The sequence below is a fragment of the Tenrec ecaudatus genome, chromosome 1, assembly GCF_050624435.1.
Source record: "Tenrec ecaudatus isolate mTenEca1 chromosome 1, mTenEca1.hap1, whole genome shotgun sequence".
NCBI classification, from domain to species: domain Eukaryota; kingdom Metazoa; phylum Chordata; class Mammalia; order Afrosoricida; family Tenrecidae; genus Tenrec; species Tenrec ecaudatus.
Genome location: NC_134530.1, coordinates 268,444,404 through 268,461,967, shown reverse-complemented (window position 1 = coordinate 268,461,967; position 17,564 = coordinate 268,444,404). Strand labels below are relative to the sequence as shown.

Below are 17,564 nucleotides of genomic sequence, written 5' to 3'. Positions count from 1 at the left end.
TTCATTGTCACAAACTGAACCTAATCAAAGCATAGGGATTAGTCATAAAAACAATATGTAATTATATTGTGAAATATTTCTAATGACAAATAAATGAAACTTTGTCTTGAAGCATGGTGTAGCATGGCTAACAGTCTTCACGCCAGGCACTCATATGATGTGCGCGTATTTGCATGTGGGCAGACCTGCCTGGAGGCGGAGAGAGGAACAGTATCTCAATTCCCAAATATTTGTTTTCTGATGGTCTTAGGCGACCCCTGTGAAAGAGTCCTTCAACTTCCAAATGGGTCTCGACCCACAGGTTGAGAACCGCTGGCCTAGCGGAAGCTCTTCAGTAAAGTTGCCCCCACCTTTAGCCTGCATAGTGTGGTGGTTAAGCCCCTGGCTGCTATTCAAAAGGCAACCTGCTCTCAAGATTAAACCCTCCGAGGGCAGCTCCACTCTCCCACACGGCCACTGAAACTCACTGTCATGGATTCTGACTGGCAGGGGCCCAAGGGACTGTACAGAACTGCCCCTGTGGGTTTCCAAGACTGTGACTCTTTCTCTCAAGGAGAGACTGGTGCTTTTGAACTGCTGGCCTTGCAATTGGCAGCCCAACATGTAACCACTTATGAGGTAGAATACTGCACATGACAGGCACATAAAAGATTGCAGGAACAACTCAAGAAATCACCCAAATGCTGGACAGCGACTCATTTGTTGGTGTGAAGTCCGTCAAAACCTTTAGTCTTGACGCCTGGTCTCTTCCCCTCTCCTGTGGAGATATAAACAATACCCTCCCCTTGGGTGGGTTAGTGATGCGCCAAGACACGAATACAACTTCCGGCATGTACCAGAGAACAATGGAGAGGTCTGCAGGGCCAGCCCCGATCCCAACTATATGGACACCGCTGCTCTCAGAAGAATGGACTTCAGAGGACGAATTAGAGGTGTACACACGGGAGAAATGCAAAGAGATGAAGAGGGAAGAGAAAAAGGGCATCCTGACCCACCAAACCCCAAAGATGATGTTCCTGCTCAGAGCAGACAATGCCTGGGGAGGACCATAGGGCTGGTCAGACCATGGGACATGGCGCCCTGCACTGAACCATGACACTACAAGGGACAGCACTGGAGACAAGTGAAGGAATAGTGTATGGTCTGGCCCCATCATGCTGGAGTGAACGACTGAGAGCAGCCAACAGAGCAGCAGCAAAAACAGACTGATGAAACCCCCAGGGAATACTGAAAATAGACGGGAGACAGAGTGCGGCACCCCATCAGACTCGACTGGAAAACACTCCTAAAGGCCAACAGACCTTGAATTATTTATAGGCTTTTCCATTTTTGTCAATGGCTTTATTTTTGTTATTTCTACTTTGTTTATTTTTTGCTATTATTGTTTTGTTGGTTTTTACTTCCTTTGTTCTTTTATTTGGTTTGCCTGGTTTTTGCACTTATTAATGTATCTGCATGTCTATCTAGATAAGATAGGCGGGATAAATAATTTGGAGATGAAAAGAATGGGACCAATGGTTCTGGGGGGATATGGGAGAAGGGGAGGTGGGAAAAAGAGGAGGGGGGAACCAACCCAGGGACAAGGGAACAACAAGTGAACTCAAATCAATGGAAGGAAGGTTGTAGGATGACCAGTGGGACTCAATCAAGGGCAATGTAGCAGTGAAAAATTACTAAACCTGAATGAAGGCCGAACATGATGGTGGGACAAGAGAGGTTAAAAGGAAATAAAAGAAAGATCCAGGAGGCAAAGGACATTTATACAGGTCTAAATACATACATATATATATACATATATATATATAATGAGGGGAATAGAACTATGTACTCATATCTATAGATTAAGAATTATGGTTGCAGATGGACATTGGGCCTCGAGATTAAATTACTCTTAACACAAGAACACTTTGTTCTAACAATCCAGCTTCTGTGATGCTCACCTTCCCAGCTCAATAGCTGAGGACAAATGGGTGCATAGTCAAATGTGGTAAAGAATGCTGATGGTGCCAGGCTATCAAAAAATATAGTGTCTGGGGTCTTAAAAGGCTTGAAGTTAAACAAGCAGCCATGTAGCTGAGAAGCAACAAAACCAACATGGAAGAAGCATATCAGCCTTTGTGATCATGAGGTGTCAATGGGATCAGGTTATCAGACCCAGAAAAAAATCATACCCAAGGTGAATTGGGAAGCGGGTGGCATGGAGTGGAGACCCAATGCTCATCTGTAGACAATTGGATATCCTCTCAGAAGGGTCACAGGAAAGAGATGAGCCAGTGAGGGTGCAGTATAGCACCAATGAAACACACAACTTTCCTCTAGTTCTTTGGTGCTTCCTTGCCCCCACTATCATGACCTCAATTCCATCTTACAAATTGGATTAAACCAGATCATACACACTGCTACATATAAGAGACCGAAACACAGGGAATCCAGGTCTAACGAGAATAGAGATGCCAGGAGGATTAGGGGAGGCTGGGGGTAGAAATGGGGAATTGATCACAATGATCAACTAGAACCCCCTCCCAGGGGGATGAGTAATGGTAAAGTAGGTAAGGGGCAACGGAGGACAAATAAGATAAGGAAAAAATAATCTACGACTTACCAAGCGTTTGTGAGGGAGGGTGGCCAGGGGAGGGAGGGGTAAGAAATGGAGAGCAGATTATCAGGGGCTCAAGTGGGAAGAGAATGCTTTCAACATGATGGCAGCATATGTGCAAATGTGCTTGACACACTGGAGGAATGTACAGATTGTGATAAGAGATGTAAGACCCCCAATAAAAGTATTTTAAAAATAAAATTAAAAATTAATTAATTAAAAAAACAAAAACTAACATTAGTCTTAGAGATGGGAATAGCAATACCAGGAGATAGAGGAAGGTTGGGGGTGGAGAGGAGGAAGGGGAACTGACTGAAATTATTGACGCATAATGCTCCCACCCCCAGGGGGGTGAACAACAGAAATGTGGGTCAAGGAAGACAGTGATAGGTGTAAGATATGAAAACAATAATAATTTATAGTTTATCAAGGGGTCACGAGGGTGGGAGGGAGGATGAAGGGGGGGGAAAGGGAACTGATACCAAGGGCTAAAATAGAAAGGAAATGTTTAGGAAATGATGATGGCAACAAATGTACAAATATGCTTGATACAATTGTTGTAATGAAATGTTATAAGACCTGAAAAAGCCTCCAATAAAATGATTTTTTTAATTTAGACTTTTAATGATTGCTCTTGATTTCTTTCAAATCTCTATGTAACACAACCATTGATAAACATCCATACAGAAAAGGTCCTCAACATCTTGAGCAGAGAAAATGCTTGGGGGGTGGGGTAAGGGGGTCACCTTCTCCTGTTTTGAAAACCAAGCACTACTAAAAGCATGCACCAGCCAGTGAAAGGGCCTTGCAGTCTGTGAGTGCCATGTTGTAGCCATTTACAAGAGGGCTCACCCAAAGGATCCGCAAGGCCGTTTTTCGAAAGCTAGATTCCAGAACTCATCCTAGATTTTCCAAATCAATGTCCTGGAAATGGTGTACACTCCCTAGGTGATCCTGATGCACGGCAGGTTTCAAGATGAGGCCTCTGGCCAAGAGAGTGCCAACAGGGGTAGACAGGCCATGTAAGAGGACACCGCTGGGAAAGAGACAAAAGTCAGCCACACAAATACCCGCGGGCCCTTGTGAATGTGTTTGAGGGCGCTCCAGAGCCCCATCAAAACCCCATATTATAGAAGACGCAGGCCTCACCCATAATTGGGCGGGGGAGGGGGGCGTATGTAAGGAACGTGCAATGGAAAACATAAATGGAAGCTGGATGTAAAACATGGTATGTCTTTGCTTCAAGTAAAATTGTGATCGGTTCTCATTAACAGAGTGGCTTAATCAAACAATGCTGGATACCAAGTTCTTTCTCGGGCATACGCTGGATGTATGAGGAAAAACAAGTGGGAAGGTTAACCAACATAAAAGTATCACCCTCTAGCTGTATGCTATGGGCTGTAAGAGCCTACCTACCACCTACTCCTTCCATTCTAAAACCCTACAGCTGGACCCACCGGGTGGCTAGGTGTGTGTTGAGAGGAGGAGAGAGCCACAGATACAGGGCTAGAATCACCAGTCCACACTGTAACTTGCCATAATAATGTGTAATCTGCCATGAAGTTGCTGGCTAACTCGTGGCAACCCCGGTACAACAGAACAAAATGCTGCTGATATTGCACTTTATCTCCATGACCACTCACAGACAGACGCGCTGTGATCTCCAAGTGTTCATGGCTGCTTTAGGGAGCAGGCCACGAGGTTTTTCTCCCTGGCTGCAGCCCAGAAAGCTCTGCTGAAGCGACTCAACGGTATGTTGAACCTGCCTAATTTGAATTCTAGGTCCTAGCAATGAACTTTGCCCAGGGGCCTAGGTCAGGGCTTCACAAAGGTTTTTTGAAATAAAATTAAAAGACAAAAAGGGTTTTTTCCCCATACATCTTTCGAAGCCTCATGTGTGTGAGGGAAGGGGGGAAGACAGGAGGGAGAATAACCACTGAAACCCGGGCTGTCTTTTACTGATAGGGGCTCCTCTGTAGTGCCCCCCCCCCACACACACACACACAAGAGCAGACAGGACACGTCTTATACACAATGCCTTCCCTTGAAACCTGACACTCGCTAAGTGGAATGCATGGGCCCCCACAAGAGAAATGTGAAAAGACAGTGAAAAAAAGGAGTGGAGGGAAAACTGTCCACAAGCGAATGAGCTAGTCAGAAATGTAGGCTGCATGTTAAAATAAGCATCGTGGTCTGCTTGTTTGCGTTTCCCAAAGGCTGTGCCTTGCTCCATCCAGTCTCACACTGATAAGCCCTACGTTTTTTTAAAAAAATCAAAGTACTGGCTCTGTGCACCAGCAACTAAGGACTCCTTCAAAGAGCATTTCACGAAAGACACCCTACATTGTTTTCCTATGCAAGATAAACGTGCTGGCAACACAAGGACCGCCCTAGCAGGTGAACTTCGGTCATGAGCCGGCCTCTTCAATACGCCATAAACCCTGTGATCACTATTCTTGATTTCATTTAGAGTTCACCTTCATTAAAGTGTTCTCAATTCCCAAAGGGCGTTTACAGTCAACACCTCAATAACTTATGAATTAGTCCAAGAATCATTAGCTGAAATTCTGAGCACGCTGGTTTGCAAAAGTCTTTGGATGAGCAGAGTTCCCACATCGATGAAACTTCCACTGAGTTATAAGGATGTCGATAATCTTGGCCTCAAATGAGTGCTCAGCCAGCCCAGGGAAGGGCAGTCTCTTAGGGACTGGTCTGGATGTGCCTTGATGGAGGTTACTGTATTGGGGACGGTCTAGGGGGTTGCATAGTCATGAATCACACCCTATCAGTTGTGTCCTGACTGCCTTGGTCCGAAGGCCCTGGACCAATCTTACAAGCGCTTTAGCTAACAAATGTACGTATCCCAGTCAAGGTCCTGTTCCTGCTTCTATAGCCCCACCTGTAACTGTGATGTATTGATCTGCCAGCAATCATGAATTTGTTTGTTCCCGTTGTTCCATGGCTTATTTAACTAGGGTCCTGACTATGAGTCCTCAGATGACATTTTGACCTTGTGCCAATGACTTCTCTCATCCAGTGATGTGCTTGTCTTTCTCTTGTCTCCGTCCCTTTTAAGACTTACTAAGTCTTCTACTTGAATGATATTTGAGACTGGGGTCTCTCTTGGATCCTAAAACACTATCCAAGGTTCTTTTTAGACTATAAGCCCAGGTGCAACATAACCACATACATCCCTGGAAAGTGTAGTATTATACATATTCCCACCTTCAGGATGGCATGTAAGTGGCTAATTGGCTGGATCAACATCAGTCATATTTGTTGTCTTTTTTCCATTATCAACCCTATTGCCTTATTTCCAGTTTACTTTAAAGATAGCTAAGACTCACTTATAAAATATGTAATATGTCCACAACCACATATACACGTTAAGCTAAAACAGAACCAAGACTCATATACCCTGAGAGCAGAAGAATTAGATGATGCCCAACTACCACTAATAGCTAATCAGGGTTACAAAAGATCCCGATGGAATGGGATACTAGATGGAACAGAACCTCAAAAAATAGGATTTGGCTTTGCCGATAGGATTCTCCAAGACCAATATACTAAGATATTACTCAAACCTTGAGCCAAAACGGACTAAGGTTACCTGGTGACTAAATAACAAACAGGCCCCAAAATAATGAACATCACCTTTTGCAGTGTTTTGTTCTGTTTGTACATAAGGTTGCTAGAAGTTGGAAATGACTCTATGGCACAATAACCTAATTATTTGGAATTATTAGATTGTTCCAATGCTTGTGAAATTTTGTTTTAATTCACTGACAAATGAAATGAGGTGTTTAAGAGATTAATATTTATGTAAATATAAGAAAAGGTATTAAGTAGATAAGGAAATTTGTTCTGCCAAATTTCTAAGTCAGTGAACACTGACCAATGAAAATTCTGTATGTAAAAAAATGCCAACTTAATCTCAAAGGCTTAGGAAAACTAAGCTTCTAACTTGGTCACGCAGGCCACCGGCTGAAATGTAAACATATGGAGGGAGAAGGAGATCAACTTCGTGCTTGCCGAGGGCTTGCCTGGACCAAGGGAACGCCTGCCTGTTTGGAAGGAGGTTCACAAGCATAAACACCTGCTGACGAAGTTCGTCTGAAAGTTCCTATATGTGCAGTCCTTCAGAGTCTCCGAACTTGCTGTTGAAAGGAATGACTAAGCTTTATCACTTAAGGGAACTTTCTGGAAGGTAGAACCATATTATACTTGCTTTTGCAGCCCAGGACCATGCTTACTATGGGCTCAAACATCACACCGATTGTAAGGATGGGGCAGCGCTAGGCAGTGTTTTGTTCGGTTGCACACAGGGTTGATATGAGCTGCTGTCCACTAAACACCTAACAATGCCATGCTTTAAAGGCCCAAAGAGTTCAGGGATGTTTGGGTGTAAGAAATATGACCCAATGATTGGGAATGAGTGAGGAAGATAACAAATCCCTGAGTTTTTTCTGTATCAATTGAGAAGAGAAGGTGTTAAGAAAAGATTCTAAGGTCTGCAACTAAGAGTGTTTTACACGCGCGTTAAGCAAAAAAGCACTGCTTTTAAAAACAGACACTGAGAGGACGAGATGAATCAGTCAGGGTGCGACGTAGCACCGATGAAGAATACAGCTTTCCTCCAGTTCCTAAATGCTTCCTCCCCCCCACTACCATGATCCCAATTCTATCTTGCAGGACTGGATAGAGCAGAGGTTGTACACTGGTGCAGATAGGAGCTGGAGGCACAGGGAATCCAGGGTGGATGATACCTTCAGGACCAGGGGTGTGAGGGGCGAGGCTGGGAGAGTGGAGGGTTGGTTGGTTGGAAAGGGGGAACTGATTACAAGGATCCACATGTGACCTCCTCCCTGGGGAACGGACAACAGAAAAGGGGGTGAAGGGAGATGCCAGATAGGGCAAGATATGACAAAATAATAATTTATAAATTATCAAGGGCTCATGAGGGAGGGGGGAGCGGGGAGGGAGGGGAAAAAAGAGGACTTGATGCAAAGAGCTTAAGTGTAGCTTAAATGCTTTGAAAATGATTAGGGCAAAGAATGTACAGATGTGCTTTGTACAATTGATGTTATGTACATGTATGGATTGTGATAAGAGTTGTATGAGTCCCTAACAAAATGTTAAAAAAATAAATCAAATAAAAACAGACACCTCCGAATGTACAAATGTGTATTTGTATGGATGGATGGATGGACTGTGACAAGAGTTGTATGAGCCCCCAATAAGATGATTAAATATATACATATTAAATAAATAAATAAAACAGGTACCTTTATCAGAGAAAACTATTGAAACGTAAAGCTACCAATTCTCCACATACCCCCATCTAGGTCCACACACTCGGAAGGTGGACTGGCACAGAGGTCACAACAATGGGCTCAAACCTAAGAGCAATTGTGAGGATGGCACAGGACTAGGGGGTGCTTGGGCTGCGCATCAGGTACCTGTGACCTAACATCTAGCAATAGCAACTCCTCCCCCATGGAATTCTGTGCTCTTATATTTACACATCAAAATAGCAGAGTTCCTTTTCTTTTTTTTTTTTTCTTTTTTTTTTCTTTTAACAATTTATTGGGGCTGATACAATTCTTTTCACAGTTCATACATATACATACATCAATTGTATAAAGCACATCTGTAGTCTTTGCCCTAATCATTTTTTTCTCTTTTCTTCTTTTACATTTTATTAGGGACTCAAACAACTCTTACCACAATCCATACATATACATACATCAATTGTATAAAGCACATCCATACATTCCCTGCCCCAATCATTCTCAAGGCATTTGCTCTCCAGCAGAGTTCCTTTTCAATGGTGAGTTTTTAAAACAAAAATTCATTTGGTAAGACAAGAATCCATGCTGGAGGGGATGGAATTCTCAAGGACGAATCCTTTCTACCTTAAAGAGGAAAAAGGTTGTGGAATGCTTACATCAGCCAATTCAAAGTAGAGATCACTGAGGAGAGTTTGCCTCAAGTTGATCGCAGAGGTTCCTCTTCCCTGGCTCTTTCCTACTGTGGGGGGATTTTGAAGCTTTTGGAACCTTCTCTTAGAAAGGCATTGTGTGGGGATGTCTGCGATCAGATGTTTGCGAATATCTGTAAATTCTAAGATTGATGCCACAAGTTACTTTTGTCAACATGATTTTCCATTTAAAAAAAAAAGAACAAGAAAGTGCATGGATCCTGATAGAAGGAAATTCCTCAGTTCTACTTTCCTGGTCTTTTTCTGTCCAACTCTCACAGAGTTTCTGTTTTCTTAAAATGTCTGCAGAATAAGTTCCCCAATCAACCTGTGCACATTTTTAGAATCTCAACAGCCTTTGGAGCTGACCCATCTGCCTTGAATTGAATTGCCCCAGCAGGTCTCAGAAGCCACTGTTTAGATGGGACCATTTTTAAACGGCAGCCTAATGTGACAAAAGGGGCCCTGGTAATATAGAGGTTTATGATTTGAGCTGTGATCCACAGGAGCAGCAGTTTGAAACCACCAGCCACTCTCCAGGAGAAAGGCAAGGCTTTCTGGGTGACAGTCTCGGAAACTCACAGGGTCAGTTCTGCCCTGTCCTGTAAGGTTGCTTTGAGTCGGCATCAACTAGGTGGCCACTCAGGGGGAGAGGCGGCGGGGGGTAGAGAATGAGGCATTAAGCCCTGGAAACCCTATAGGGCAGTTCTACTCTAACCTACAAGGTTGCTATGGGTGCTTGTGGATTTCTGGTTCTAAACAATGAAGATAAGTGAAAGAACTTGAGAAAAATTGTCGACAGCCATCCACTGATTGCACAGGCATTTTAAAGCACATTTTGCTTGGAATAAACTTGTACATGTATCAACTGGAACCCTGCAGAGTAGTATTTTTTTACCTTCCTTCTTATATGGAACTAGAATCTAGGGCAGAGTTGTGTGGACGGGGGCTCGTACAACTCTTATCACAATCCATACATCCAGCCATGTTTCAAGCACATTTGTACATTTGCTGCCATCATCATTCTCAAAACATTTGCTTTCTACTTGAGCCCTTGGTATCAGCTCATTTCCCCCCTCCCTCTCCACTCCCCCTTCATCACGAGCCCTTGATAATTTATAAATTATTATTTTGTCATATCTTACACTGTCTGACATCTCCCTTCACCCACTTTGCTGTTGTCAGTCCCCCAGGGAGGGAGGAGGAGGCATACATTTTAATGCAAAGCAGAGACTTAATTTGCACTGAAAAATAGTTAAAGAAAAAATGGGTATTTGTGAGGAATTCACCTACACGCTACGCAGATAAATCAATCCACTGAACAAAGTAAGATTGTTGTTTTAGAGATTCACATTACACACACTTCTAAATTGGTCCACTGGAACCAAACCCACCATTCTGAATTCAGAAAAAAAAGAACTATTATTTGAAAAGAACAGGGGGAAAAAAAAGAGCTGCGTGGACACCAGGTGGTGATAATGACGGGTGCACTTGTCTGCTGACCAAAGTGTGGTGGTTTGAGTGCTCCCAGAGTTTCCTCAGAAGAAACGCCTGTGGTCACTTCGGAAAAACATCAGCCACGGAAAACCCTAAGGAGCACAGTTCGAGCCTGCACACTTGAGGCCCCAGCAAGTCAGAATCAGCTCAGAAGAAACTTGGTTCTACCGTGCGACTGTCATGCCTAGAAGTCATTAGAGGTAGGATATGTCTTAGTGGTATCTGGATTCCCTTGGACCACCAAAGCAATTGAATGTAAAAGCTTACTAGTGTTTTATTGAGTAATAAGAGTTACTCCTCTAGTAGCAACTGTGGGCAGTACTACCACACTTAATTGTTTAAATATTGTCTATTAGATGCTGGTAGGAGATGGATCTTGGCTGAAAGCAGAAAATACCAGAAAGATGGTTGCTTGTGTTTTAGTAGCGACGCAAAAGCATTCAGCTGTGTGAATCATAAAATGTTCCGGATAACATTCTGAAGAACAGGAATTCCAGAACACTTCGAGGCAGTAATGTGAACAGAGCAAGAGTGTGCTGCATGATTTGAAATCAGGAAAGGTGTGTCAGGGTTGTAACCTCTCACCACACTTAGTCAATCTGCACGCTCGACAAATAATCTACGAAGCTGAATGAACTACATAAAAAGAACATGGATGGCATCAGGATTGAAGGAAGACTCCTTAGCAACCTGGGACACGAAGATGACACATTCTTGCTGGCTGAAAGCTATCGCCTGAAGTATTTGCTGATAAAGATCAACCTCTGCAGCCTTCAGTTCCAATTAGAAAAACTGTAAAAGAAAGTGGCTACTGGACCAGCTGACGACATCCAGATGAACAGAGAAACAACTGCAGACGCCATGGATGTCCTTTTACTTGGATCCACACTCAACGCCCAAGGAAGCAGTAGTCAAGAAGCCAAATGATAAATCTAGGGCCAACACCCTTATCAGGGTGATCAAAAGCAAAGATAGTATCAAACTGCCTCAGATGCCTGGGGCATGCTGGACAATTGTAGGAGGTATTGGCAGGTCAAGGTGACCAATTAATCCCCCGTGCCTCCTTGTCTTTGCAGACAAAAGCATTGCAAAATGACTGTTATTCGTGATCTTGCTGCTAAAAACATTGATAACTCAGTTGCTTAGATCTCTTTAAGGTTCTTTTGAATCTTGCATCTGTGATTGTCTTAGAAGATAGTGCTTTTATTATTCAAATGTTACGAAAGTGTGACTAGTTAAGTAACATTTGCATAGATAAGAGTTTAAGACCTTAAAAAGTTCCTTGATGTTTGTATTGTAACCCAATCCCTTGTAGGAAGAGTATAAAAACCAAGCCTTGAATATACTTGGTACTTCAGTCCATCAGACTGTTGTCCTCCGGATCCCATACTTTGTACATGTCTTTCTTTTCCTTTCATCCACACACTTCATTTCGAACCCAGCTTGATGCGGGACAGCTGGTCTAATCGCCCGCAGACTAGGAAGAAGATGGATGCACTTGAATTATGGTGCTGGTGAATACTACTAAATATACCAACAGAACTGCCCCATGATTTTCGGAGACTGTAAATCTTTACTGAAATTTAAAAAAAAAAAAAAAGTCTCATCTTTCTCCTGAGCAGTAGCTGGTGGTTTTGAACCGCAGACTTTGAAGTTTGCAGCCCAAAACGATAGTGCTCAAGACTCCTCCTGGTGTCATGGTGATTACACATTGGGCTGTTAATCAAAGGGTCAGCAGGTCCAAACCACTGGCCACTCCTCCAGAGAAACAACTGGATAAATGGTTTCTTGGGGGTGTAGCAGGAGAGGTCACAGGGAAAGGGGACGCTAACAACAACGAGAAAAAGAAATAAAATGTTCTAAAATTGATTGTGGTAATTCTTGCTCTGACTGAAATTGAATTGTATTGTATGACATTATTGAATTGTATGACATGTGGATTATGTCCCCCCAAAACTTTTTTTTTAAAAGGTCTCAGGGCCAAGTCCTAGGCTCTCCCATGCTAATAAGTGGAAGAGAATATCAACATATGTCTCATGGAATAAGGGTAATAAGTACTATTCCATAAAAATTTTATTTCATAGCTGCCTGGACAAATACACATGGAAATTGGTTGACATATATCATTGGGACTTCATAAAGTCTGTGGGAAAATGGGATTAGAAGGTAATGGAACTATGAACTATCTGAAGCCCCCTCATATATGTAATCGAGAATTGTCATTAAAAAGTTTCAAAATTCTGAGGTAGAGGAGCAACTAAGATAATGGGCCAGTAAGGTAGAAAGGAAACTATGAACAGACACTGTACAAAAGTCAAGGGAACTGCTTTCCAAAGGGAAAAACAAAAGAGGTTAAATGCACTGGCTTGCCAACCCAGAGGCCATTGTTATGGGTGTGTGGTAAGAACACAGATCTAGAAAGGGTTTAAGAGCTCAAGACAGGGGGAGGGAACCTTCCCTATGAACCTGCCTTTAAAAATCAGAATGGATTGATAAGGAGTTGTATGAGCCCCCAATAAAATTATTTTTTAAAAATCAGAATCTCTTGGTTTCAAAGGGCCTGTCAGAGTTACAAAGCACAATTTAGGTTATGTGTCCTTGGGGCAGACCTTTAATCAGAGCTTTGGGTGTTCGGGGCCCCAGACCTGGCCAAGTAGTGCTAACCTCAAGATTACCAGTTTGAAACTACCCGTTATCCCACAGTAGAAAGACAAGGCTTAGAAACCCAAAAGAGACGTTCCACCCAGTCCTATAGGGTCACTTTCTGTCACATAATCTACTCCCCATGGCAGTTTGTTTGTTATGCTTTGCAGGCAGGCTTAGTTTGCTGAATTGAATGAAATCAAAAAAACAAAAAGGCCTCCAGGGGCAGACACTCTTAATCTGAGCTCCACAAATAGGATTAAGATGGGAGTCCATGCCCAGACAGAATCTTTCCTTTCAACCCCAAGGACAGATGAAAGGGAATCCATGATGTCTTTGAATTAGGGGAAGAAAAAAGAGAAAGGGGGAAGTGGTGCTTTTTCCTAAGGAAAGAGATCACAGCATTTATCTGATTCTCAAAAGGGCTTGTGACCACCAAAAGGGGAAGAACCACTTTTTGAAGGGCATATACCTAACTATCCAGGAATTTTGGTGATGGTAGTGGTTTATGAGTTGGGCTGTTAACCGCAACATCGGCAGTTCAAAACCACGAACCACTTCAAGGAAGAAAGGTGAGGTGAAATTTTGGTTCCTGTAGAGTTTCAGCCTCAGAAACCCAAAGGGACAGTTCTTTCCTAAACGGTCACTATTAGTCAGAATTGATTCAGTCAATGGCAGTGAGTTTGGATGTTTGGTTTATCCGATGCTACCCAAGCCATTCCTTTTCTTTCAAGAGTTGAAAACCTGACACCTATTTTATCTGGTCCCATTCTTCCCTTCTCACTGCTAAACCCCAGTCAAATCGAGCCCAAGATCCAGCCAGCGAACACACAAAGGTACGCCTTCAATGGCTCTTCCAATAGAGCCGTGTTTGCATTGCTTCTTCATTAGTTCTGGACTATTCCTTTCCAAGTAAGGTATTTTCACCTCCCAACCCCAAACCCACTGCCTTGGAATCAACTTCAGACTCAAAAATGGTGAGCCACTAGCGCTCAACTGCACCACCAAGGAACCTCAAAGAAATCAGAAAGATCTGAATAGTGTGCTGACATGACCGTGAACACAGAGTCTGTCAACCTCTCATTCCAAGAAGGCAAAACCACACAGCAAACACACAGTAAAGGGCCACTATTACAGGGCCAAGTTCGGTTATCTGATCCTGGGAGTTTAATATAGCCAGGGGTTTTAAGCTCTGCCTGGATTCAACGTCTCTGGAATTTAGTTTAAGCCTGAACTCGAAGTCAACAAAGCACTTTCGCGTGTACTGAAAAGCCAAGCCCACCCCTGCCTGAGGGATGGTACTGAAAACTCTCAGTATCTCCAGGGTCAGAAGCTGTCAAGCCAGAGAGTAACCAGGCACTTCACCTTTGAATACAGGCCAAGGTGAAAATCTGGGCAGGCTGTGGCAAGAATGGCATCAGGCGCAGACGCTGCCGGTGAAGCAATCTCTGGTTCAACCCAGTCAAGATGCCCAGCCCAGGACTCGGTTCTTTCCCTCCCTCCCTCCCTCCCCGGTCGGGGAGCCAAACTGCAAAGACATAAACGGACAGTAGACCAGCTAAAGGCGCCCATGCGGGCGCTTTTTCAAGTCTCCCAGACAAAACGAAGTCAGACGCAGGGCTCCAGCCGGTGAGCGCCGACCCCGCGCCGGGGCCCCCACTCACCGCACACCATCAGCAGCAGGACGATCAGCAGCGTGGCCACGAACACCAGCAGGGTCAGGCCGACGTTGTGCCACATTTTCGGGGAAGGAAGGAGGTCGCACGAGGACGCCGGGAGCAGCCTGGGAGCGGAGCTTCCTTCAGCGCCGGGCGCCTGGCACGTCTGCGCGCTGGAGCGGCATGGGCGGCGGACGCCCCTCAGTAGCGCCCCCAGGGGGCGGGGCAGTGAGGCTGCCCCCGGCGAAGGCAGGGCCGGAGGGAGGGGGTCGGGGAACGCCCCTACGGGATTATCGCTCCCGGCTGCAAGGGACCCGGCGGCCGGAGGCTCTGGCGGCGACCGGATGCGCTTCCATGGCGAACGCCGCGCCCCTAGGATGGGAGAGAACGCGAGCAAAGGCGCACGCGACGGCGACGCAGCCTTGGTGGCCGCCCGCCCGCCTGCCCGTGGATCCCTCAGCCCCGACGCACGGCGGACACGGACGCCTCGGAAGCAGCCGCCTCCCGGCCCTGATCCCCCTCCCCCCGTCGCAGCTCATCACCGAGCGCCCCCACCGCGCACGCCTCCGCGGCGCGAGGGCGCCTGGGAGATGAAGTACTGAGCTCGATGGAAGCGGGAGGAGGCCCTGCCGGAAGAACTACAATGCCCAGGGTGCACTGCGGACTCGGCGGCTCCGCTCCAGCCGTCCTCGCGTCCTCTCTGCCTGAGGTCTTTCTAGAGTAGCGTCTCGCTTTACCGACTGCACCTGGCAAACTCCGAGCTCACGGGTCGGCCGCCCCCTCCGATCGAGGCGCAAGTGTGATTTCACCCATCGCTCCGTCCACCTTTGTTTAACCCTACGACGGACGAAACACGACAGGGAAGGGGAGGCAGCTAGCTGCTTGAAAAACTGGTTTCACCTGAACCCGCGCCTTATTGCCGGCGGGGGTGAGCGAAGACTAGCTGTTCAGAATTTGAGGAAAGACTCCGCGTCCAGGAGGCAAGCTAAACGCGTGCGATCTCCCTTTCATCCCTGCAACAGGTGCTAGGTTCTGTATTTTCATGAGTAAGCTATTTCAGAAAAGTTCGCGGTTGATTTAAGGACATTCGCTTTGCCTAAATTTCACCTTCCCGAGTTGCAAGGCAGACTCGGCGACTTCATTGAGACCAGACAACAAAAGACCAGCTGGACATGTCTCACGAGCTTAAACAAACCACTGTGAAATCAGACACTTTATGCACTCGGGACCCACGTGTACTTCTGAAAAAGAAGATGATGTGTAGCCTCTTATAGAAAGGATCAGATGTAATTTCACGTTTTCCTTATTCTTGCTCTCTACAGTACCTTTCCACTCTACTAAAATTGCTTTCATTGCCCCGTCTCCCAAAACTTAAGTAACACTTTCTTAATTTAATAAACATGTCCTGACCATACCAAGCTACTCAACTCTGTGAGCTATATGATCCAGCATTATGAACAACTAGATGACAATATACTGATAATTATTTGCTTTGCAGGGTTGCTACAAGAAGAATGACCCCACTGCAGTAGAATCTATTAAAGAAAATTCCATCTGTACTCTTTCATGAATGGTTCTATGCTATTGCATATTGTGTTCCATAGAACTTGATTCTGACTCAGCAACTCTATAATAAATAGAACTGCCCCATATGGTTTCCTAACTGTAATCTTGACATTAACAGTTTGCCACATCGCTTCTCTATAAAACTACTGGATCTACAGATGGGTAATTCAACCATGGGGCCACCAGGGTTCTCTAAATATACATATAAAGCACATTTTATTAAAATTCAGTTGAAAATATGGTTAAAGAAAAAATTAGAAGAATTTACACTAAAGGTTTTTGCTTTCTCTTTTATTCACATATATTGAATAACTAATAGGTACCAGACACTGTGCTAGGTGCTAGGGATATAGCAGTGACTAACAAGTGAATTCCTGTTTAAAACCAGGAAAGGTGTGTGTGAGGGTTGTGTCCTCTCACCATACTTGTTCACTTTATATGCTGAGCAAATAGAGAAGCTGGAGTATATGAAGAAGAATGGGGCATCAGGATTGGAGGAAGGCTTATTAACACCCTTCAGCGTGGAGATGGCACAACCCTGCTTACTGAAAGTGAAGAGGACTTGAAACACTTGCTGATGAAGAACAATGATTTCAGCCTTCAGTATGGATTACAACTCAATGTAAATAAAACCAAAATCCTCACAACTGAACCAATAGATAAGAATCGAAGTTGTTAAGAATTTTGTCTTCCTTGGATCTACAATCAGTGCTCGTGGGAGCACCAGTCAAGAGATCAAAACATAAGTTGTTTTCAGTAAATCTGGAACACAAGACTTCTTTAGAATATTAAAAAGCAAGGATGTTGCTTTTGAGGATTCAAGTGTGCCTGACCCAAGCCATGGTATTTTCCATGGCCTCATATGCATGTGAAAGTTGGACATGCAGGAAAGTTAATAAGAAGACTGAAGAATTAATTCGGCATTTAAATTGTGGTACTGTAGAATACTGAAAGTACCATGGACTGCCAAAAGGAAGAAGTGTGTTGGAAGATGTACGACCAGAATCCTTAGAGGCAAGAATAGTAAGAGTTCATTTCACAGTAGGACATCATGCTTAGTAAACTGGAGGGGCAGTGAGAAAGAGGAAGGCCTTCAAGGAGATGGAGGGACACAGTGGCTGCATTAATTGGCTCCGGCTCAGGAACAACTGTGAGGATGTGCAGGACCAGGCAGTGTTTCATTCTGTTGTACGTAAGGTTGCTGTGGCCTGGAACTGACTGGATGACACCTAACTACATCAAGCAAAACACAAATATTCAAAATGTGTATATCACAGTTGGGAGATAAAGACAATAAGTGTTGTGTAACCTAATGGTGTTGTAATTCAATGGAGGGTTTTGGGGTTTGTTTGTTTTTTAACTTTTCGTTGTATATTAAGTGAAGATTTATAGAGGAAATAAGTTTCCCATTCAACAATTAAACACATTTCATGCCTTTGATTTCATTCACCACAATGCAATATCACTTATTCTACTTCCTCCCTGTATTTATTTCCATTTCTCTTTCCTAACTTTTTAAAATTTTGTCCTTCCATAAATGCTGCCCTTTTGATCTCAAATGGTTGATTATTATAAGGTCTGAGTACCTTCCTAGGGTTATTGTCCCCCTTAGACGTGTCTATTT

The 17,564-nt window shown here is 44.3% G+C and overlaps 1 protein-coding gene across 1 annotated transcript in view; it reads right to left on the bottom strand.

Moving 5' to 3' along the window:
* SMIM13 (small integral membrane protein 13) overlaps positions 1-14,885 on the bottom strand; it is a 28,407-nt gene extending 13,522 nt beyond the window's left edge. Inside the window, exon 1 of the mRNA XM_075532378.1 lies at positions 14,381-14,885. Within this exon, the coding sequence (XP_075388493.1) occupies positions 14,381-14,456 (76 nt within the window). The 5' untranslated portion in view covers positions 14,457-14,885. The remainder of the gene's footprint in view (positions 1-14,380) is intronic.
* Positions 14,886-17,564: the final 2,679 nt, after the last annotated feature.